Here is a 24,267-nt window from a genome sequence, read left to right on the forward strand (position 1 = left end):
GTTAGCAATCTGTTAGGAACCTGCTAGGGAGTTAGCAATCTGTTAGGAATCTGCTCCTGTGGTAGGTGGAGTTAGCGATCTTATGCCCTCAGGTAGTGGAACAGCGATCCCAGGGTTGCTGAGCTGTAGAGAAACTATAGATAGTGAGTAGACAGGGTATGCTGTGTTCATAGCCAGAACTGGATGACAGATCTCACATAAGGTCTTTAGAAAGCTCAGTAGCTGGAAAGGGTTAGGCCCTTGAGGAGCGAGTACCTGGTTCCAGGGAAAGCTCTGAGAGAGCAATGGTAACTCACAATTGTCTGTATCTGTGATAGCTTCCAGGCAGTAGAGAATGTTCAGAGTGTTCAGGGACATGGGCCCTCGAGGAGCGAGTACCGCTTCCTATCGGCAATCTGAAATAGAGAAAAGAGAGCGAGGCCCCCGAGGAGCGGGTACCCCTGGTAAGTCTGAGGAGGCAGAGTAGCTTGGACGAATCCTTGCTAACTCAATTCGTTAGCAAATACTGAGACCTTTTATATTGGAAGCGGATGACGTCAGTTCAGGGGAACGCCCCTGAGGTTCGCACCCTTGCTGGTACATATTTCGGAGCGCGCACGCGCCCTACATCATCAGGAACATGGCGGATCCTCAGCGTCGTGCCACTCCGGGGACGCCGGAGGAAGATGGCAAGAAGACGCCGAGGCAGCAAACCGTCCATCAGGCCTGGAGGGAGTCGCCACAGTGGTAAGGAGGGCGGAGTGAGGGTGTCAAGCAGCGACGGACACAACATGAAGTTAGCAAGTAGCACATTTAAAAAATATTGGAGAACATTCTTTTTCACGCAACACACATTCAAGCTCTGGAATTCATTGCCAGAGGATGTGGCTAAGGCAGTTAGTGTAGCTGGGTTTCAAGTTCCTGGAGGAGAAGTCCATAAACTGCTATGAATCAATAAGGAACAACCACTGCTTGTTGCCAGCATCAGTAGCTTGGGATCTATTTAATATTTGGGTACTTATCAGGTACTTGTGACTTGGATTGGCCACTGTTGGACACAGGAAGCTGGGCTTGATGGACCCTTGTCTGACCCAGTATGACATATCTTATGTTCTTATGATATGTATGTTCTTATGCTAAGGGGAACTCCTTAAGGGCATTGTTCAATAAAGATGTATTTCTCTAGCCAAGGAATGAGAGAAAATTATTTTTCTTTTAATAATAAGAGACATTGTGGTAGTTGTTCTGAAAGCTTTACAGAAAGGGGACTTCATACTTATTTAATAATGATTGTAGAAGCCCAGAGAATAATGGTGAGGAAAAAGGCCTAAAAGTGAAGTTTGAAGAGTGTAATTGTGTTTAGCAGTACACCATACTCTCCTCCACTATCATTACAAAGTTTCAATAAATAATGTTGTTCTGATCCAAAGGTAAGCAAGTGAGTTGGCACTGAAATCTTTACCTCCTTTCAGCATGGTGCATTCATACTGCGTAGAATGGCAAACCTACAACACATTTGCTGATGCTAAGTTGTTCATAGGACCATTGGGACTGAGGATTCTCCAAAGCACCAATAGCTTCTTTGCTTGGCATAAGATGTGGTACCAATGCAGAAGCAAGATTGGAAAAATACCCTGTGCAAAATGGAGGTAATTTTCAAAAGGATTTGCGCACTTAAAACTGGGTTTTACGCGGCTCAATGCACTTTACACAAGTGGGCTTTTGAAAATTGCTGCGATATATGCCATTGAATTGTCAATGGGTTTTACGTATGTATGTGCACTGTAATCATATAAATGGGCTTTTGAAAATTGCTGTGATAATAGGTTTACATTTACGTGTGTATCTCCTTTGAAAATTACCTCCAATATATCTGTGTGCCACGTGATTCCATATCAAGAGTACAAAAATAACACAACTCAGGAGGCGAGCTCTTTTGATAAAAAAAAAGGGACTTTAGAACAAGTGGTCATGCGATGAGCATGAAAGGAATAGACTCAGGTATAATCTCAGGAAATGTTTCTTTACAGAGAGGTTGGTGGATGCCTGGAACGGCCTCCCAGTGGAGGTGGTGGAGACAAAATCCGTAATAAATTCAAGAAAACATGGGATAAGCACAGGGGATCTGTAAGGAAAAAATCTGTAAGGAAAAATCTGTAAGGAAAAAAATCTGTAAGGAAAAAAAAAAGTTAGTGAACTGTAATAAACCCACTAACTTCATACGCAGTCACAGCATCTTATTATTATAATTCACAACAGCATCATATTTGATCATTTTTGCTACTCATCTATATTTTTATACTATACATATTTATTAATTGATACAGTTGGATAAAATGTTAATATTCTTCCTTCAATTTCCTCCCCCTTTCAGATCCTAGTTATTTTTCCCTGTTTTTTGTAACTTTCTCACATCCTAAATATTGTTATTATACCTGTTAAGTTTCATTCTATATGTGACGTTGAATTGGGAAATGTTTTACTATGTTACTCTCTGCCTTTACTCACATTGTTAATTGTAAACCGGGTTGATGTGATTCCATCATGAAACTCGGTATAATAAAAATAATAAATAAATAAATAAATAAATAAATGATGGGAATTAAATTGCTAAATTAATTGGATGGATGGGCCATATGGTCTTTTTCTGCTGTCATGTTTCTAAGTTTCTATAATGTCTGAAGATGCGAGCAGTGTACAACGTTTGTTCTGTTGGAGAAGGACTGGGCTGTGGTGGGGCAAAGAGCCTTCTTATTTTCAAACACGTTTGTAACACAGTTGGCAGGAAAGGGGGGGGGGGAGGCGGGGAAACTGGAAATATATGTGCAGATAGAAGCCTAACAAATGGATTTATCCAAGTTTTGTTGCAGGGCAAATCTTGCTCCAGGCTCATCAAGGAAAATACCTCAATATGTTTTTAAAGGAAGTCCCAGGGCAAAATGGGGCATTTTGCCTTGCAGCAAAACTTTGATAAATCTGCCCCTAACAATTCTCGTTTCTGATCTCTGAAAGGTATTTGAAACAAACAAACAAAAAAAAAAGAGAGATCTGTGAACGTAATTAGATGAGAGCAGGTGAGAATACCGTAGGCTTTCACATCCCTGAATCCTCTGCTCTCTTCTCGTCCTGTTTCCATGTTGAAATGGAATAATTCCCCACTTGCTTATCCTCTTCTGATCCCTGCCTGTTTGGTAAAAGATGTCTGTAGGAGCCAGCTCTGAAGGGAGTGACAGGATCCTTGTGAAAATGTGCAAGATATGCAAGTGCAGATTTAAATGCAAATGGAGTCCGAAGACATAGTGGTGGGGGGGCAGCTGACTATCCCCTGATAAACACACTCAGAGCTCCCGGAAGAAAAGCCACTGCATTCCTGAAGCCTGCTCACAGGATGGAGATAGGCTTGGTCCTGGCACTGGGAGATAGGGGGCCCTGCAGGAGAACTTTATCTCCAGGGCAGCAGGAGGCTTATTGCGGAGTCCAGGAAACCCTCCTGCTGTGAAGCAGGGGCTGAGGGCCCTTCTCCTAGACTTCAGTCACAGGAGATTGGGAAACTGCTCTGCCCTCTCATCCCTGGCGTCTGGTCTTGCTCTGCAGAGGGAAGAGAGCGCAGGGTGGCAGAAGGGGAGATCTATGGTCTTTTTGTTTGGTTTGTTTTTTTTTTTTTTGCAGTGTCCTCTTTCACATCAGCCTCTTGCCTCTCATCAGCCCACCCTTGTCTCCTACATTGTTTATTGGTGTCCTCCTGCCTTCACAATACCCCAGGCTCCTTCTGGCTCCATCTTTAGTCCACACCTGAAGAGAAATTTCTGCAGTGGAGCTTTCTCTTAACTTCCAAGAAATGCATTATGTCCTTCATGATCTGCCACCCAGGTTACTCCTGCAGCTGCCCAGCCATCTTTATATCCCTTCTGTTTCCCTAAAGTCGCAAGCTCTTTGGGAGAAAGGACCTCTTTCTCCTGTTAATTTATATCATTATAGCTGCATTGAGGCATTGGGGGGGGGGGGGGGGAGATAAGGGTACAGAACACGTCATCTTTCAATTTTGGATCAATCTGAAGACAATAGGGGGGAAAAGGATCAAATATAACGGCCAAACTTCTTGAAGTCATATTAGCCCTGGAGAAAACGGGGTTCATAGTAGATTATAACTGCAGCCTAAGATCCATCCCGACGTGAGCAAACAGGGTCATCTTCAGGGCTGGCTTAACCTGTCCCTGATAACCTGGAGCCGTCTGGTCCTCCTGCCCTGATGACCTGTCTCCCAAGCGGCTTGTGTAAGTGGACCCCCTTCAGAGTTACCTCCTGAGCCAGAATCAGATTGAGTTTCGGGAGCTATCCAGCTCACTTTTATCTGCACTTTTGAAGTGCCCCACCTTAGGGTTTTCCCCGTGAGCCAGTTTGGATTTTTGACAGGAAGCAACTCGAGCAGAAAGAAAATATATGTAAAAAAAAAAAAAAATTGAGTAGCTAAATGGTGACGACTAGCTTGAAGGTGCCTGAGGCATAAAAGGATGAGTTTGGTTCACCCAAAAAGATCCCGCATTCGGCGCCACTTCCATCTGAAAGTGCACTTGGATCAGCAGGAGCAAGGGGCAAAGGAAATCTGTCCCTGCTCCCCCTCACTTCAAAGGAAGCTTCTGAATTTCTCAGCGGCGCGGGTCCTCTGCCGTCCTCATGAATCAAGGACACTTTGATATGTCGCCCTCTCTGCCCTGGGTCATGTATCTGATGAGGAAAGGTGGAGCTGCTGCCGACAAATTTGGTAATCTCATTTTATTCTTTATAACTTTCCCTTCTTATTTTGCCTCTTTTTAGTGTGTCTCAAAACTCTTAAAAGCGCTATTAATTTTGATGTGTTTGTGCGTCTGTCTGTCACAGGAACTGTCCAGACCATAGTGCTGAACAGCAGTGGCGTGTGCTTTAATACTCCCCCTCCTTGATTTAGTGGCCATTCCTGTTTATTCAGGAGTTAAGGCAAACAACTTGCCTTAATCAAGTGATATGTGAAAGGCAGGTGGACAATGGCTGTGACTTTTCACACAACACACTTTGTTAATAGAATTATAAGAATATTTGCCCTCTTTTTGATTCTATTCTTTGCTTTGTATTGGAGTCACTTAGAATTTGGGGGCATATAGATTTTTGCTGCCAGTTGTTCCTTCTCATCCATGGCCTAACAGAGCCACAACACTGTGGTGGTTGTTCAACCTGGGGGATAAAATAGCTCCAGAGACTGAGTTTTTCCTTAGCTGGAAGAGAGGGGAAAGCAAGTCTGAAACACCATGGCACGGAGCAGCTGTCCATCCCGCAAAGAACAAGAAAGCAATTGGTGGCACCTTATAAATTTGGAGAAGTGGATACGAGGCTACTTTGTGCTGTATCCCACTGCTGCCACCTGTAAACGAGCTCTGCTAGACTGCCCCTTCCAGTGACGCTCATACAATTCTTGCCACTACTGCTCCTCCAGCTTTTGAAAGGAAATAAAGGCAAAAGAGATTAGGACAGAAAAACGTATTATTCGAGTGGCAAAATCAAGCTCAAAGGGCACTGCAGGACCACGCAGGATAATTTAGCTTTTGTTATTCAGTGAGGTCCCCCCCCCCCCCCAGTTAAAGAACAGTGGTATTGATCTGGGCTTGTTGCTTCTTAGATCTAAAAAGTGGAAGGTCTTTTAGGCTGATGCTGCTGTGAGCGTGACCCAACTTTTTTTCTTCCAATTCTTTTGGAAAATGCAGATGATAGAATCTCAAGAGGAGGAGTGGGACTGCCTTTCTGGACAGATGGGGAAAATACATTTAAAATGAACTGCTATAGCAATTGAAATTATTTTAAAAAAAAAAAAATCTATCTTCTTCACATACTTGACTGTTGAATCCTGAACAGTACAAGCCAGAATCTTCAAAACATCAACTTTCCTGTTTCTTAGCTCTACTGCGTCTTTTGGTCTTACTCCTCAGTCTCCTTTTGTGTATCCCAATAGATTCCATTTCTTAGACTCACAGAAACTTTTGGAATAAAAGGAATTTTATTGCAGACATGCCTTATATTTCATCTGTCTGCACGATAGTCCTACTTTACTCCTAGCAATGTGATGGGAAGCTAATGGAAATCAGAGCTGCAGCACTCCAGATTTATAGTAGTGGGAGCAGGCAAGCTGGAAGAGATTTCAAAAACTTTAAACAGAAGCCTTTCCTTCAAATTAAATAAAAATCAGAATGGGAAAAGGGGGGGAGCGTAACGATTCTGTTTGCTTAAACTTCCAACTGAGTTATCTTTGATGAAACTGCTTTAATTTATATTGTCGGTGCTCTGTACAGCTAAACATGTCACTGGGCAATCGGCATAGGCCCAAAGCCGGCTTCTCCCATAGTATGGCCTCATCACTGTAAACCTATTGACTGAACTTCCATCTGGCTGGATCCACCACTAGGATACGAGTTCCGAGTGCTAGACAGATGAAGCAGCTTTGCGCATTCAGCATGGTTTAACTGAGAAGGCAATTTAAATTTCCTGCAGTTGGTTACAGCACATGCAGTTTTATTTTGTAAAGCATCTTTCCCACCTCAAAATGCTTAACAGCAACATTAGACACTGCGCGTGCATTGTGTACAGCTCTCCCTCTCATCTGGTCCAAAAAAAAACAAACCTCTACTGTTGCCATTTTTCCACTCTCTCCTTTATAGTGGCCTAGACTTCAGTGCATTTTATTAGGGAGTAAGACATCTCCTTGTTTGCTTCATAATGGTTCAGATAGAGTAAAGGGTTTTTTCCTATTCTCTGTCTGTGGGAAAAATGCTTAGTACAGGCTGGTACTGTCTCCTTCTGGGAACTCTCAGGCCCAGGGTTGTGTGCATATTCCAGAGATGCAGGAGGCTTTCTTTTGGGGTTTTAACCAAATTCTTTGAAAGATATGATACAATGGTCTCATACAAGGTACGCATTATCCAAAGATGTTGTAGTGCTTGAACTCTGAAGACCGCAGATCAGTGGCGTACTAAGGGGGGGGGTGCGGGTGTGCAGTCCTCCCCGGGTGACAGCTGGGAGGTCGGCGGCCATGAGCAGAGGGAGGCCTCTGGGCCGCAAGCGGTGGGAGCACTGGGCGGCCGCCTAGAGCGCCACGGGTCCGGAGCCAGCAACTGCATAGCCTTTTCTTCTTCCCGCCCTCCCGCGGCCCGGAAGAGGAAGTGGTGGGTCCGCGCAGGCAGGAAGAAGGAAAGGTCATGCAGTGGCGGCCCGAACTGGAAGAGTAACAGCGCTGCCCCCCCACCCTCCCCGCCAAAAATGCAGGAAGTAGAGCTGCACCAGCCTCCGTGCTGCCTCAAGAAAAATGAAGAGTCCCTGTCCGTCATGGGGGGCTGAAGAAGGAAACTGCTGCTGTGCTTCTGATGGGGAGAGGGGTAGGAAGTGAGAGAGAGAGAGTGAGAGTGTGTGTGTATGGGAGTGAGGGTGCATGTTTGTGTGTGAGAGAGGGAGCTGTGTGAAGGGGTGTGTGAATGTGTGTGCAAGAGAAACAGAGAGCCTGTGTGAGGGAGAGGGGAACCAGAGATCACTGGGCGGGGGAAGAGGGATGGAGAAGAAGTGAATCGGGGAGGGGGGGGGGGGGTTTGGCGAAGGAAGTATCCACCCGGATGCCGTGCCGCAGATCCCTTCCTCAGATCGGAGAAAGGGACCCCTGCTGTCTTCAAAGCTCAAGCATTGCAGCATCTTTGCATACTCCTTGGGTGACCAGTTAATCACAAATTAACAGGAGGCCCCTGTTCTGCAGGCTTACTGTGACGTTATGCACTTAGTTTTGGTCACACTGAGAAAGGTACGGCTGATTTAACCTCATCCTATTACTGCTATTTGGGCAGGGCTGAGATGCATAATAATAATTTGCCTGTTTCAAAAGCTAGTGGCTAGCTTAAGTTACATTTTTCATACTGGCAAAGTAATCAGTCTACCACTAAGCTACGAGGCTTTAGAGTCTAGATCCTGGTATGTCACTGTGAAGCACGCAGACCCTCCGAGACACATGGTGGGGGCAATTCTTTCCCCATAGGCTTCATGTGACTTGAAAGAGGAAGATGCAAGGGATGTACAGCAGCGTGCCCGATGTTTTGCAAAATAATCAAGAAAAGTATAACTTTATCGCTCAGTTCATTTCTCTTCTCCACCAGTCCCGGGCTGAGCTTAAGGAGTTCTCCTTGTGCTCAGAATTAGATGGAAAGCTTTTTTGGGAGGTACTGTAAGCATGCATGCCTGTGTTCTTGTACAGGGCTGTGTGCACTGAGGGTGCTCCATTAAACAGTAACAATAATTATTTAAGATTTTAGAGATGAAGGGAGATTTGCTCTTAGCATTCTGCCATCATGTAGGTCTTAGTCAATAATAGCTGCGAAACCAGATTTGAATTATTCTGTCATTTTTCAAGAGTTTGTCTGAGTGTAAACACACAGTTCAAGGACACCAGGGACCCGCTCTTTCCCATTGCTGTTGCAAGAGATTTGATGCCTCAGTCTTGTGCGTCGCGGTAGTAAAACAGCAGCAGTATCATCTGCCACTTATTTACAGTGTAAAGGAATGCACAGCAAAACACCTGCTTATTGCACCAGCCTTATACTGAGGCGACACAAAATGGATAGAATCAACTGCTAAACGTGATCCGCCCATATCCAATGGACAGAATGATTAAATCGAACATAAAATTCTGAAAATGGAAAATGATTTGAAGATTGTAGTGGTAAGAGTGCAGTGGATATTTGGATGGTCAGGTAGAACTGCAAACATTTTTCACTTTTTATTTATTTATATTCCACTTTTCAGCACTTCTGAGTGGATTACATGCAGGTACTGTAGGAAATTAACTAATCAGCTTGATGAATGCAGTTTTCTGAGACTTGCAGGCCCTCAGGGTGTTTATAATGTGGCTTGATACTATGCCTCATGTTGTATGAAACAAATCCGGTTTCCAGAAGACCCTTCCCCATATCTTTCTTTGTGTACTTGTCAATTCAACTGCCCCTTTGCCTTGTGTTAAAAGTGCTGTGTTCCAAATAGAATAGCTTGAAGGCAGGAAGTGATTCAGTGGTCATGCACTACAGTACATGCCTCTTGTCTCAATCATCGTGTTTTCTGACTTGCAAAAAATCTATTAAACCCACACCCTTCCATAAAACTACACAAATTATAAGGACTAACTGAAGCATGGAGTGTGAACAAGTGAGTAGTAGTTATGCTGGATGTTTAAGAATAACTGTGCTGAAGCGACATCCTGAAATGATACAAGGCAAAACTAAAGAGATGAACGCAAATAACCCAAGGCGGATCTTTTACAGACATTCAAAGCCCCATTTGACCATCCCTGAAATATCCCTTTAACCAGGTATCCCAGCAATTCCCTAAAGTCTCTGGCACTAGTCATGTGACCTGACTGGTTCACAGCGGTGTGATATCATATTTGGCCTCATTGGCCAAATATGCCAAAAAGGTGTCTGATTGGTCAAAGCACCAGACACCTTTTGTTTGAGGCGATTTGTGACACTGTTTGGAACTTGGCCGCTCCCGGAGATGAGGGGATAAATGTTAAGAAAATAGTTACTTGCACTTACCTCCCTGCACGTCTGAGAATTTTTCCAGTATAGGACAAATACCGGGCTATTTAATAAGAGAATATTAGGCATCAGAACAAATCTGTGACATATCAAATTGAAAGAAGGCTATTATAAACTTCTCACCCTTCGACATCTGAAACCCTTGCTTGAACAAAAGGATTTTAGAATAGTCTTACAGTCGCTGATTTTTTCCAGTATGGACTACTGTGATTCTCTATTATTTGGTCTTCCTCTATCCACAATACGCCCTCTACAAGTCCTACAGAATGCAGCCGCCAGAGTTTTAACAGGTAGCAAAAAACGCGATCACAACGCCCATTTTGATTTCGTTACACTGGTTACCTGTCAAATATCGTACACAATACAAAGTAGCTTGCATCCTACACAGAATTATTTACGGCGAACAAACAGATTGGTTAAACGCGGCTATTCGATTACACACCCCTCCAAGAAACCTTAGGTCAGCCAACAAGGGTCTGTTAACGATTCCTTCGGTGAACTCAACACACCTAAGTCAAGTAAGAGAATGAGCAATTTCACTAACCGGCCCCAAATTTTGGAACACATTGCCAGTGGATCTGAGGCTACAAACCAAGACTAAAAAATTCAAGAAAGAGCTTAAAACATGGTTGTTCAGCAGTGCCTATGCAGAACCTAATTGAGAACAGCTCAGCCAAACTTCTGGTTTTACTCTTTATAGGTATTTTGTCTTTTTTTTATCATTTACCGTTTAAAATGTATTAGTTTCTATTTATTAGTTGCTACGTCTATTTTATTTAATTGCTTTTATATCTGTGTTTTATTAATTTTATACCTATTTTTTATTCTTCCTGTAATATTGTAAACCGTTGTGATGCCATGTCTGAACGACAGTGTATAAAATTCAATAAACTAAACTACGCAGCAGCTCTGGCCAATCAGGTTGCAGCTTTCCTTCAGTATCTATCATATGATGCTTGCTACAGGCCTCCACCTGCTTAGCGTGAGTACAGCAAATGAAATATGAAAATATTAAATGTAGCAGGCAGAAGACTGTAGGTTAAGCTTCTGGGGATTAAACCGGGCAAGGACTTATAAGCACTAAGAAGTTTTTGGACTGTGTTTCAGCCTCCCTTTTATTGAAAGTTTCCTACTATGTGCTTGTGTATGGGAATGAGGAGAAAGATTAGAAACATGTTTTTGTACCGAGAGTGATGCAGATTTGCAAGCAGGTTCTTGGACCCAGGACTTGCCGGGATCAGGTGCTGCAATGTGAGGTGGAGAGGTGTTGTCCTGTGCCTGACAGCCATGTGTTGGCTCACAGCACTTCAGCGGTGTGTTACTTTTTTGTGTGCATTATTTGTATTCTTCTACTCCCATCTCCGATTGAGTGCAAGCTACTGGGCCTTTCTCCCAGTCTGGCAGCAGACGAAGCTCTTCTTTTGCTGCACCAGTGGGGGGCGCTAGATGAATGCAACCGAGGAGCAGTGCGAAAGGCACCTCTGGGGTATGAGGCCTGCCGGCTCTTTCCGGCTTTACTGCAGGCTCCAGCAATTTAACAGCAGTCCACTAACCCCCCCACCCACCAAACGTCAGAATAAAGCACTGCTCACAATACCTCTGGTAGAATCGGCTCAATTTTCTTTGCATAAATGCACACTGAACTCGCTCCCGTTCATATATTCATACGTAGTCACTCATAGTTATAATAGATATTCATCTCCATCCCTCTGTACCATCCGCTGATACAGTTTTATCTCTGATCATCTTCATATACACTTGAAGACAAATTAATATTTTAAAACGTTACCCTCCACTGAGAAAGGTGTGATTGAAACCTGCCGAGCTTTTCTGGGGTAGAATTACAAGTCTGGGGTGAGATCCTGTACCTCTCTATTCAGCTGGGATTTAGATATCTACACGTGTGTATTTCCTTTTAATTAAGAGACAGGCCGATACAGTACAGTGCGCTCCGGCGGCGCGCACTGTTAACCCGCGGTTGGACGCGCGTTTTCGATGTGCTAGCTTTACCCCTTATTCAGTAAGGGGTAATAGCGCGTCGAAAACGCGCGTCCAACCCCCCCCCCCCCCCCCCGAAACTAATAGCGCCCGCAACATGCAAATGCATGTTGATGGCCCTATTAGTTATTCCCGCGCGATTCACTAAGTAAAATGTGCAGCCAAGCCGCACATTTTACTTTCAGAAATTAGCGCCTACCCAAAGGTAGGCGTTAATTTCTCTCGGCACCAGGAAAGTGTACAGATAATAAGTCGGAGGTCTCAAAAGTTAAAAATAATTTAAAATTTAAAATCAGCCCGCGGCTCACGGGTTGAAAACCGGACGCTCAATTTTGCTGGTGTCCGGTTTCCGAACCCGTGGCTGTCAGCGGGTCCGAGAACCGACGCTGGCAAAATTGAGCGTCAGCTATCAAACCCGCTGACAGCCGCCGCTCCTGTCAAAAAGAAGGCTAGGGATGCGCTAGTGTCCCTAGCGCCTCCTTATACCTCGGGCCCTAATTAGCATATTTTTATTTACTGGATCGCGCGTACAGGACACTGGCCTCTGCGCTCGCCCACTCTCCCACGTTTCTTTCTGTATCGGCCTGACAGAGAGAAAAAACCCAGAAAGGATCCTATTCCAGATAGGGAAAGTTAGTTTCATATAATCCAATTCCTGTATCCAAAAATCAAACGAGGATGGACGGACAGAGAATTAAAATGGACTAGTGGGCTGGCTAACTATCTTTGAATCCGGTTTTAATTTTTTTGGGCGTGATTTCCGGCCAAAGCACCAACAGCTGAGAAAAATCCCTGAAGCTGACCTATAAAAAATACTACAGAAAACAGGAAAAAAATGCCACGGAATAGGTTTTTTTTTAAAACTGGGAGCTAAAGTTTGCTCGATGTAATTACATAGGAGAAAGCTTACGATTTTGAAAGCTGTATATAGTTTCCTATCCTGGCATCTAACCGCCTTTATTTTAGTGTGATGAAAACAGACTAGTCCCCGGTCTCTGAGACCAGACGGAGCTGATCTTCAGCTTATTTCAGATAAGGGTGAAGGAGAATCAGTAATAAGACCTGCGGGACTCTCTCCGCAGCAGAAATGCAGCGCAAAGGGAAAAAATAGTCTCTGCAATGTGAGCAGAGCAGCGAAACTCAAAGGCAAAAATCAGCGAAGGGTCCCGGCACGAGGTGTGAAGGGAGGGCAGGAAATAGAAAGCTCTTCAGCGCCTGCTCCTTTTTGCTTGCTTCTGTCATAATCCCAGCGTCCAGAACCCTGTTCAGACAGAATATATATGTATATTTTTTTTTTACTTAAAAATTTTGCATGAAGCTTTCCAGAGAGCAGTCCGAATAGTTATTTGCCTCAGTGGAGCTGTGCAGGGATAGTTTAAGTTTCCTTCCTCCTGCTTTCCCGGAGCCGTTTTTTAACCAACGTTTTCTCCTAATCCCTTTGGCCTTTGCCACCGATTGATCGATCGACTGGATTGGTGGGGGAGATAAAACACAGACTAGGTGTTGGTGGAGATTACAGGTTAGATTAGTTAATTATTAACTAGCATTTTCACACGAACGAGCCATTTCCATATGAATATTTAAAGGAAGGTGCATTTGCTGAACTAGAGCGGACGCTCTTTACCTTCTCCGTTTTCAGTCGGTTTTGAAATATTGTTAACGCCAGTCGGTTCTTTCTTTTTAATAATTTCAGGCTTTCAAAGTTTGTACCTGTTTTAAAACGAATGTTTGGCAGATCGCCCCCCCCCCTTTTTTTTTTTTTTAAATTGAACTAGCCTCCTATGTAATAGTAGTAGTCCAGCTTCCGGGTAACGTTTGAAACAGAGAACTTCCGCAGTAGCATTTTCGGATAATTTTATGTTAGAAGAGGTACGAGAACCTGCAAAGAATTCAGGTCTGTCCAGGCTACTAGAACGTTACGTCACATTCTATTAAAATAAAATCGACTCTCTCTCTCTCTCCCCCTTTTCATTTAACCCTGCAGCAGAGCGGATTTGTACCGCTGCTGAGTTCGCGGCTCCCGGTCTGCACTTTGTCCCTTTCTTTCTGTAGCTTGAAGTCTGTTGGCGCCCTCTAGTGCTGTGAATGGCTTGGTACAGCACAAGGAGGGACGCGCTCCGGATGTTTTTAGCTTGTTTTATTTCTCTCTCTGCTACTGCTACCATTTTTACCTGTAGTAGCTTGGAGACACCTATGATCAGCGGGTTTCAGGCTAGAATGAAACATTTCCAAGTCACTGGAATATTTCTATCTAGAGCTGGATCTTTTACAATGTATACAGACCTGGCTCATGCCAGACTCATCGGTTTCTGTAAGAGCAGAGGAGTCAGCTCCGGGATGAAAACTGAATGCGGAGCATTGGGGTGGGGCTGAAAGCTAGAGCAAGGAGAGTTCCTCACATCGCGTCAGCTTTAGAGAAAAGGGAGCGCTACAAAGTGAGACAAAAGCAGACGGGAACACAGGCAAAGAATGAGAAACAAAAAAAGGGAGGGAGAGAGACTGGAAGAGACAAAGCCAAGGAAGGGTAAGAGCAAGAACCCCGCAGACAGAAAGAGAGCACTATGAGTGCTGAGCAAGTGAAGTATGACTTCAGCAGCACCAGAGCCAAATTCTTTCGGTAACGCTTACTGGAAGTTTAAACACCGTGATTTGGGTTGGAGGCCCCGAGGAGCATTCCGCTCCTTCCCTCCTGTCTTCTTTCATCCAGGAGCTCTTCTTCTCTTTCAGGTATCAAAATCAACAAAATGACCAGTTTAAAAGAGAAACCTTAAGGCAACTAAAAATATACAATGCTTGTGAACAAACATGCATTTGTAACAATAAGAATCAAACACCAGAGCTCAGCCCTGGAATACAAGGACATAAATTGGATCATTTTCACTCCTAGTTACATTGCTACTATTGTAGCAATTTTCAAAAGCCCACTTACATGGGTAAAGTGCATTTATATATGAAAAGCCATTTTTAAGTATGTAAATGCTTTTGAAAATCAGGCCCCTTGTGTATTTGCAGGGATACAGGATTTATCTTAAAACTGGGTTTTACACATGTAAATGCACATCACACATATAAGTGGGTTTGTTTTTTTTAATTATTACACTATATGATATTGTCAATAGGTTTTACACATGTAAGTGCACTTTAAGTATGTAAATGGGCATTTGAAAATTGCTACCATAGTATGTTAGATTTGTAAAGGTAACTCCTTCCCCCCCCCCCCCATTAGAGATAGAATGGGAGAAAAGGCTTAGTAAAAAAAAAAAAAAGGCCAGGGTCTTTCAGAAAAATAATTCAGCCAGTTATGGTAATACTCAAACATCTATAATCACGGATAATACAACTAACAGCCACACCCCCAGCTCAAAATAAATTGAGACCAGAGAGCAAACAAATATTAAGAGAAAGATGATGACTGGGAGGAGGCCTGGGAAGGAGAGGGCGATAAGAGGACGGGTGGAAAAGGGTGGTGGTGTGGCAGAAGTGGAAAATAGAACTTGCCACACCACCTATGTTTTTGATCAGGCTAGTAGCCACAGTATCAGTGCAGTAGCGCGTGTAACGGTCACATTTTGTATAGCCGGTGTGCAGCAGGATCCGAGCTTTGCTAGTGCAACTTCTCCCGGCACGAGACAAACGCCCGGCACTGAAGCTGCAACACGTGTTCCGCCACAACTGAAACAAGGACCGGCGGCTTCCGGCGCTCCCGCGGCGCAGGCTCCGCCCCCTCCTGTATCAGTCCAGACACTGGCCTGATAGGGCGGAGCTCCGCCCAGGCTCCCTCCAGACAGAGCTGATTGGCCGAGGAGTTTTACCGTATGCAAATACGACGAGGGCGCGGCCGAGCCCACGGACTTTTCCTGTTAGAGGTTTGGTTATGGGCCCTGAGCGTGAGAGGAAGTTTGGTGGTGGTGGGGGGCGGGGGAGAGGCTGCGTTCTCATTCATTCGCGCAGCTAAAGCCAGGGTGGCAGCGGACTCTTAACCTAGCGCCCCCCCCCCCCCCCCAGCACAGCACCAAAGTGACACAGCAGTGCACCCTGCCTCTGTACTCACGCTGCACACAACTGCTGAGCAGCAGCAGCAGCAGATCACTCTCACAGAGCGCCCTGTTCCTGTAGTTACCCGCTCCTGACAGCGCAGCAAGAGATCCCTGAGGCGGCGCCAGGGCAGCAGTAACTAACCCGACTTCAGATCCCTAACGCGGCGCTAACAGGTCCTCGCCCAGCTCCGGGGCAGCACTAGCCCCCTTCCTCCTGACAGTTCCCGCTCTGAGTCAGCAGCAGATCTCGAACACAGCACTAACCGCGCGCTGCTCCCAACCCAGCTCCAACCCAGCATTCAGCTCCCGCAGTCGTAAGACAGGAGTCAGCACAGATCCTGTTGCACTCCCTTCTGGGACTTTTTAGCAGTCACAGGATACTAGCGGCAGCGCAGGCTCTGTCACACAACACCAAACTAGCGCACGCACTCTTGAGGCTTTACCCTGCTAGCTATATAGGTCAGCAGCAGCAGCAGCAGCACTGTCTCTGCCACGCTCCTGGGGCTTTCCCACCATCACAGGCCAGCAGCAGCAGTACAGCCTCCCCTCTGACCGCACAGCCCCGGGGACTTGACCACAGTCACAGCATCGCCAGAACTTTTCACCGCGCACTAAGCTCCAGCACAGGAGGCACGGACGTTTCCGTTTTTGGAGCTGGATACATGAACTTGCACCCCCGGCTGTGAACTTTCTTCCTGTTGTCTTGGGTTTTTTTTTTTTTCTGTTTGACAGCTGATCCCTCGTGGCTGCAGAAAGCTCAGTGTGGCAGGAGCCAGCCTTGATAGTGGAAGGTCAGCAGCTCCCTTCCACCTGCTGTGGTTAGCAGATTGCTGCACGCAGACTGCTGTGGCTGAATTTGAGGAAGATTGGCCTCAGATACTGCACAACTTGGCAGGGTCTTTGTGGCTCTCGAGTTTTTTTTTTTCCTTTCCCTGTGTGTGCAGTTGGTTAGCTGAGGGTGAAAAAAAAAAACCGGAAGAACCCACAAGTTTAACCAAGTCCTACCCCTAACTAAAAATAGGAGAACGCTTTTTTCTTTCATTTGACTTGGGATCTTTTTGTTTCTCTTTGAGCGCCTGGGAAAGAAATCCGGGGAGATATTTCCAAGCTGAATTTGAAGAGTAGAATGATCCTGACGATCCATGCGGGACAAAAACTATCGACGCTGACGTCCAAGGCTACTTAGAGAGAGAAAGAGAAAAAATGAATAATAATGACTGGGACATTAATGGATTTCTCTTGTGAATATCTCATGCGAGGGAGGCGGGTGTACTATTTTGTTAGCCGGAGGTGATCTTTGGAAATCCCCCTGCCTTTCTGTGGACTGAAACTTGAGTTCAGCCAACAAGAATCATCCTTTCATTTTTTTTAAATGTGTAACAGAAGATATTGATGCATTTTGTCTTTTATTGGGACTTTAGAAACATTGCCTGGAAACTTAACAAAAAACAAAACAACAATCTCATAGTATCAAGGTTAAATTTACAGGAGCTTGCTTTATTTGATTTTTACAGTTTTTTTTCTTTACGAAAGTAGAGAAGAGCCCGAGATTATCTGCGATCGCGGACTGAAGTTATAAAAACTGAACAGTGTGTGGCTTTTTATTTTTATTTTGATCGGATGAAGGACCGGAGCGCGCCAGGCAGAGCTCCGAGCCCGTCGGCCTCGCTCCTCCCCGTGCTTTAGGATCCCTCTCGGGGGGGGACGGGCAGGGGGTGACCTTCCGGCCCCTCCGGTGCGGGCGCAGGGACCGGGGAGTTAAAAAATAAAATAAAAAAAGGGGGTTTCTCTGCCGCTCTAGCCCGTCTCAAGCCTCTTGTTGTGATGCGTATCCCCGTAGATCCAAGCAGCAGCCGCCGCTTCACGCCGCCCTCCGCCACCCTCAGCCCGGGCAAGATGAACGAGCCGCTGGCCGCCCCGGACAACAGCGCCGCCCTGCTGGGCAAGCTGAGGAGCGCAGACCGCAGCATGGTGGAGGTGCTCGCCGATCACCCCGGGGAGCTGGTCCGCACCGACAGCCCCAACTTCCTCTGCTCCGTCTTACCCACGCACTGGAGATGCAACAAGACCCTGCCCATTGCCTTCAAGGTAGGGTGCTATGTTTGTTCGGGGGTTCTTAAGTGGGGGGTGGGAGAGATTGCCAGGTTTTTGGCTTCATAAAGGGCTTGATTTACTAAGCTTCCCCCCCCCCCCCTCCATTGATACAGAATGGCAGACAAGCCTTAGTAAATCAGGCTACCAAGGAACACAGGTGTTAAAATTGAGGGTGCAGAATTCCAGTATATACGGGGCAAACGATTTTTACACACACACACACACACACACACCCCCACTATAAAAGTAGCTTCAGCTGGCTTGCTGAGGAGGCCCCTCTGGTACAGCGCCTCACCTTAATCGGGGTACACTGGCACTCTGAGCTCCCTTACAGCCCCCCCGCATAAAGCCGGTTTCTTTGTTTTCATTCCAGTATATTTTGGTGAAGCAGAGCTCTTGTAAAAGGGACCCAATCTTTCTCATGGTCTTCTAAAGTTTCCGTCCTAAGTACCGGATGTGCTAAGCATTTTTCCCCATAGACATGCAAAATGGGAAACACTTTTTTTTAGTACATCTGGCCCTGAATGCCTGAAAGTATAAGCCTGATCAGACTGTAGAAATGTGAAGTACAAGAGATAGGCGCCTGGGTTCTGCATTCTGTTTAAGGCACATGCCTGTTTGTTTTCCAGATGCTTAAGAGCAATCAAGGGAAACCTATTCCCTCCTGTGACAGATTGGCTTGATGTAAACCCCCCCCCCCCCCCCCGCGTTTTTTTATTAAAACAAAAAACTGGAGCTTACTATAAAGTGGGCCCGCACTGTCTATAAAGAACACAGAACTGCGCTTCCAGCCCAGTTGCTTATAACTGGGGTGGGAATGTGTCCGGAGTTTATTCTGTTCTTTGCAGGACCATCTTTATCCTGGACTTTGGCTGCTTTTTAAAGCACAGATATCCATTGGGTATTTGATAGTTTAGGAGTTTGAAAAAACAGATCTAATAAAGGGGTACCCGGAGTAGCTGTAGCTCTTTGAACATGATCCAGATGAAAGGAAAATTGGCCCAATGTCGGGAATGCAGGAGCGGAGTTGGTAGACTGTGCTGTAATGAAGCCGGGAAGTGGAGCCTGGGACTGACATTCTCAGCCAGAGGTGACACTGGGACTGGGGTTTTTATTGTTTGCTTCCAGGAGGCAAGCTGGCCCCTGTTCCCCCTCCTCTCCTCCCCCCCCCCCCCCTCCGACTGTCCCCTCACATGTTACCCGCTCACTTCACTAGCATTCTGTGCAAATCCTCCAAAGTCCTGCTGGGTGAAGATCTCCAAGTACATTTCAGGTTCTTTTAAAAGGAGTTTAATAGTTAATTCATAGGTTTCCCAGTAGCCTCAGGAATGAATGAATACACAAATGACCTTTTCAGTGCAGTTCCCAGGAGGAAGGCATAGTTCACACCTTAAGATCTGATCCTGTTTTGACGCTTTGGCAGTCTCATAGTTTTTAACAGTAGCTTGTGATCCCAGAGAATACTATGAATGGGATAAGTGTACTTCCCCCATGCGGGAGACATGTACTAACTCATCCATCTGTCTGCCACTTCCCCGGCTGATAGATGCCCAAAGTGGTGTACAAAAAAGGTGCAAACAATGTAACATATACGGATGTGTACAGGAGGCAGATTAGAGTAAAACCTGCCACACAATTGGTTTATTATATGTGCGGTTTATATAGACGCAGTACAGTGTTACACACCATATATACTGTCTGTAGTAAATGTAAATGCATACATAGACTGTGTATATGTGACTCTACATATGTGTGTGTGTACATATATAGAATGTGCTATGAGAAGCTGATAATTGATATATTGTTATTACACAAGATCAGTATGTATCCCGTAATACCAAAGTATAATTGTCTTCACTTTTTATGCATACATTTAGGTAGTGCAGATGGAATCAAAATTTCAGTTTCACTTCTGTTTATTTATTTTTTTATCTGGGATAAAAGACGGCAAACCATGATAGATGAGTGTATGGGGAGAATGGAGGTATTCTTGCTGCTTCCCTGGCCAGTCACTAAGGTGCAAAAATGGAGATTGGTAGCGCTCCAGGAGGCAATGTGCCCGCTTGGGCAGGGGTCTGCTTCAGAAAGGCTGGAGCGGGGTCCCAGAATAACAAACGCTACAAAAAAACAAAACAGAGGAAAGACAAAAAAAAAAATAAGTGCAAAACAGAGGCAGATGCTTTTTGATAAGACATGCATGGGTTCTGGTGCACAGGAAAGGGTCAAAACCCAGATCGGGAGAAACCAGGCTGCTAGATTACCAGGAAAATACAGAATGTAAAACAAAAAAAAATGCACAAAATAACAGACTGAATGGGGTCAAACAAAATAGAGAGGCCAGAGCTCCCCACTACAGCATGCGTACATTGGGTACTTACAAGGGTGGAAATAAGCAGGACGTCTTGGGTACCGTTACTGTGTACAAGAATGTAGTGTCATAAAAAGAAACCAGTTCTGGCGCTTTCAGAAAAGAAAAGCTTTCTTCTGCCTGTGTACCTTTTTGCCGTGCAAGGCTGGCTGCTCAGAAAAAAAGTACAAGTGCTACACTTGGCCGACAGCTAGTCCACGAAACGCTTCACCCCCAGCGCTTGCTGACGTCCGGGAAAACCCAGGCTGTTAGCTACAGTGGGCTGTTTTTTCCAGCTGATTCCCCCTTGTGTCTGTCCTGCCTTTGAGGGTCCACGGTCCCATCTCATAAGCCATCCCTATCACCGTTAAAATCCCAGAAATGCCCGAGCAAAGTTTTTTATATAATAGAAGCATCCCCGCGTGTTTTATCTAATGTTACTGATTATGTCAAAAACTATTTTGGGTGGGTGGGGGGAGGTGCCCTTTCTTTTGGCAGCTTCGCTGAGGGACAGTGACCCACAGCAGAAAACCTTCTCATCAGGTAAATTTTGCCGGCATCCGATGGGTAGATGCCCCCAAAGCAAATGCAATGGCAGCTGCCGCTGAGACCAGGGCAGTTAGCCGATTATTCCCCCTGCCAAGACTGTTATCGCCATTGGAACAGGGAGTCAGAAAAAAAAAATTGCAAACAAAAAGATGAAATTTAAATGGGTTTTAAAACAGTTTTAACACCAGCGGACTTCTGCTGTCGATCTGTGGGCCCCCTCTCCCCGATTCTGTCTGCTAATGTTCCATTTTCCAGTGGCGGAATCAAAAAATAAACTCGCAGGGGGAAAGTCCCCTGAATCTGTCTGTCTGTCCGTCCATGCTCTCATGTCTGCGTGGCTCCATCTCCACCTAACACTTTACAAGCCAGTGCTTGCCCCAGCTGATACCGCTTTAAGTCCAGGAAACCGGAACGTCTTGGCTGGAGGTTCGGCTTTGCTTGCTTCTCTTGCTTTTCCCTCGTTTCATTTCCCTTTTGCTAAAGGTAGTTAGTGGAGCAGGCTTTTGAAGTCCCAGGCACGTTCTCCTGGTCTCTGGCCTCTCTCGCAAGCCTTCAGGTGGATGGATTTCTGAATAATCCCTTTTGGGTCTGTGTGCAGTTCCTTTCTTCTCTAAGGATCTGCAGCGGGGCTCTCTCTCTGCAGGGCTCTCCTCAGCCGCAGACACCCGGTGTGATGGACCGTGTGTTTGTAGTGGTTCTGTTTGCACGGCTGGATGCTTCTCCCTTCTGCCTCTTGGAAAATGAACTTTTAAACTCCATTCTGTGGCTGATCCCTCAGAGTTAAAGTAGGAAAGAAGCTGTGAGAACTAGAGCAGAAGTAAGATTTTAGTGCGGGAAATCTTAGGAGAAGGGGGGGGGGGGCTGCGTGTTACCCTCCGTGCCGGGGCCCAGCTTCTGTTTTGGTTTTGCGGAGGGACACGACAGGGGCAGGCGTTGGAGAGCGTGCTTGGTTTGGGTTCTGGAGGGACCCGTGCTCGGTGCCCTTTGGTGTCAGAGAATTGTTGGTGCGATGATTGGGCTAGGGGATAAAAATGGGGGTAATTCCCCTCCCCCCCCCCTTCACCAGTACAGCTCATGATGCCGTAGCTTGAGTAGGATGGGGAAACTGCCAGGCCAAAGCACTTCACAGTGAATCCTCCGAGCACCCAGACTGGGGGAAGTCATCTCTTTCCTGCATCTCCAGTTGTAAGGTGGCAGAGCACTGGGAAAGGCACAGTTAATTTACATAGTTACCAAATGCATGTAAATAATCCTTACTAACCTACACCAAATGCCAGCCAGAAGTCTTACAAGGTGCTGCAGATTTCTGGAGTTAATTGTGAAACAAATTCTGATTTACTCTTTTGCGTAAATCCAATTAACAAATTGCATTGCTGTAGGTGCTTTCTAATTAGGGCACTGCCCTGCCACTCATTAAAAGGCTTAATTGTTTTGTGTGTCGTGGAATTAATCAGAAAGGTGCGCGGTAAATATATGAAGATCAGCCCTTTGAAAAAAGGTTAATCGTTCTCCGTGGACTGCTGCATTGTACTGAGCCGGCTGAAGGTTAACTTTGTCTGGAAGGCTCCCTCTCGATTATTTAGGAATAGCCTCTTCCCGAAAATCCTACTGCAGTTCTGTGTGGATAGCAGCCAACCTACAAAAGTCCAGTGATGTTGGGGTAATATATTCTTTCAGCCCCGACTACCAAGGACAGGGCAGCAGGCAAGGATCCCTTTCGTCTAACCTGTTCTCACCTTCCTATTGCGATCCCGAAGGCCTTGCCTGAATTTCCCGCTCTACCCCTTCTCTCGCCCCCACTGCCCAAGATGCTCTCTGCTTGTCCTGCCTCTCCTGAGTTCCAGTCACGGTTTGGCTGCCCCCCCCCCACCCCATCACCACCTCCACTGGGAAGCTGTTCCTTGTGTCCACCGCCTCTTACATTAAGAAAAAATGTCCTTTCTGTTGCTTGTGAAGTCTTCTCACTTCCAACCCCCTTGTGCTCAATCTTCGTTTCCAACAAAGCAGGTGTAACTGGAAGGAAAAATGAACCCCCAAAGTGTAATAATCATTTTCTTGCCTGGCTAATATCTTTGCGAGTCAAAAGTCCAGGATTATCTCATGCTAAACTGAAAGGTGTACCAGGGGAAAAAAGAAATCCAAAATGTTCCTGAAGAAATTGCTCACTGTTTCCCGCTTTCTCTGTTTTGTTTTGTTTTTTTTTTATTGGGAGGGGGGAGAAGCATTAATTTTTTATTTATTTATTTTTAACATTTATGTAATTTTTATGTTTGGTTTTTATTTTATTTTTTTTTTTAGTGAGTACAGAAAGTTAAACCTTCCTGTTTCACCTCCTGCCCAGGGAACAATTGTTTTGTCCTCTCTGCTACGAACTTGTCGGCAATTTAAAAAAAAAAAAAAAAGACAACCAAAACAAATAACGCTGTCTGTCCGGTTTACAAATTGTGCTCAACCATGCGAGAACTAAAGTGTCAGCATTAGGATTTGTAAGATGGAAACTGGAGACATTTCTGACATTTGGGAACAGGTATGATGCGGTCTGAAATGGATTGAAACAACCTGCCTGGCAAACCGTGGTCCGAAAGCTTCCAGAATTTCATTTAAATAGGGTCCCTCCAGTGGCCGTGGTGCTAGGGGGAAGCCCCTGGGTTTTTGTGATATTTCAAAGCAGATTACCTTCAGGTTCCGAAGGCATTTCCCGGTCCCCAGGGGGCTCTCGCATTCCAAGTACCAGATTCAGAAAGGGGTTTTCCCCATAGACACAAAATGGGAGAAAAGCCTTAATGAATCAGGCCCTAAGTTTTTATTCCTGAGGCATCGGAGGGTGAAGTGACTTGCCTCAAGGAGCAGCAGCAGGATCTGAACCCTGGCTTCCCCAGTTCTCAGTCCTCTGCTCCACCCAGGGTTCAATTCTTTGCTCAGATCATTTGCTCCTTGAGCTGTCGGGGGGGGGGGGGGGGCGCTAGGGATGCTGCAGAGGTAGCGTTTACAGCCCCCTGGTAGGGGCACAAAGAGGAGGCAGTCGATGTCGGCATACAGTGGCAACACCCATTTGTCAGTTTCAGGGCTCAGGTGCCTGCTGCATGGCTCCTGCCAGCGAACGAGCAGGCCGAGGGGGTTGGGGGATGGGGAATATAAAAGAATAGGGTGAAAACCCCGGGATAGTTGTGAATGAAGGCTCCTGCGCCATTGCACAATAGAGGCTGGTCCTAGGCAGAGCAGGAGAAAACTGTTGGGCCAAAGAAAAAGCTTGGAGGTGTGAACAAAAAGGGGGTGACAGCAGCAAAGAACACAGGGATTACAGGGTTCCCTTTATCACCTCTTTAACATACATCATTCATTCACTGAAATAAGAAATAAGATAATAATAATAATTATTGTTGAAATAAGAGGGGAAGAGAAGTCAGTAGTAGTGTCCCTAGGCTTGGGGGGGAGGGGATCCACTCCTTTGCACTTTACTAATAAGGAAATGCACGACTCCCTCGCACACTCATTTCTCTAGGCCTTAAACAGCGAGATTAGGAATTCTCTGTCAGCATTAGGGTCTGACTGTTTGTTTGGCTTTGCGAATCACACACACACACCTTCCCCCCCCCCCCCAACCCATCCCTAGGGAGGGAGGCAATCCCAGCCATGGCAGCACCTATTGGCTGCATTTCAAAGGCTTCAG

The 24,267-nt window shown here is 45.7% G+C and overlaps 1 protein-coding gene across 3 annotated transcripts in view; it reads left to right on the plus strand.

Moving 5' to 3' along the window:
* Positions 1-24,267, plus strand: part of RUNX1 (RUNX family transcription factor 1) — a 210,509-nt gene that overhangs the window by 87,291 nt on the left and 98,951 nt on the right. For all 3 annotated transcript variants that reach the window (XM_029603520.1, XM_029603519.1, XM_029603521.1), the window contains one exon: positions 17,448-17,695. In XM_029603520.1, coding sequence (XP_029459380.1) covers positions 17,448-17,695 — 248 coding nt within the window. The remainder of the gene's footprint in view (positions 1-17,447; positions 17,696-24,267) is intronic.

Source organism: Rhinatrema bivittatum, chromosome 5, assembly GCF_901001135.1.
Source record: "Rhinatrema bivittatum chromosome 5, aRhiBiv1.1, whole genome shotgun sequence".
Classification (NCBI taxonomy): domain Eukaryota; kingdom Metazoa; phylum Chordata; class Amphibia; order Gymnophiona; family Rhinatrematidae; genus Rhinatrema; species Rhinatrema bivittatum.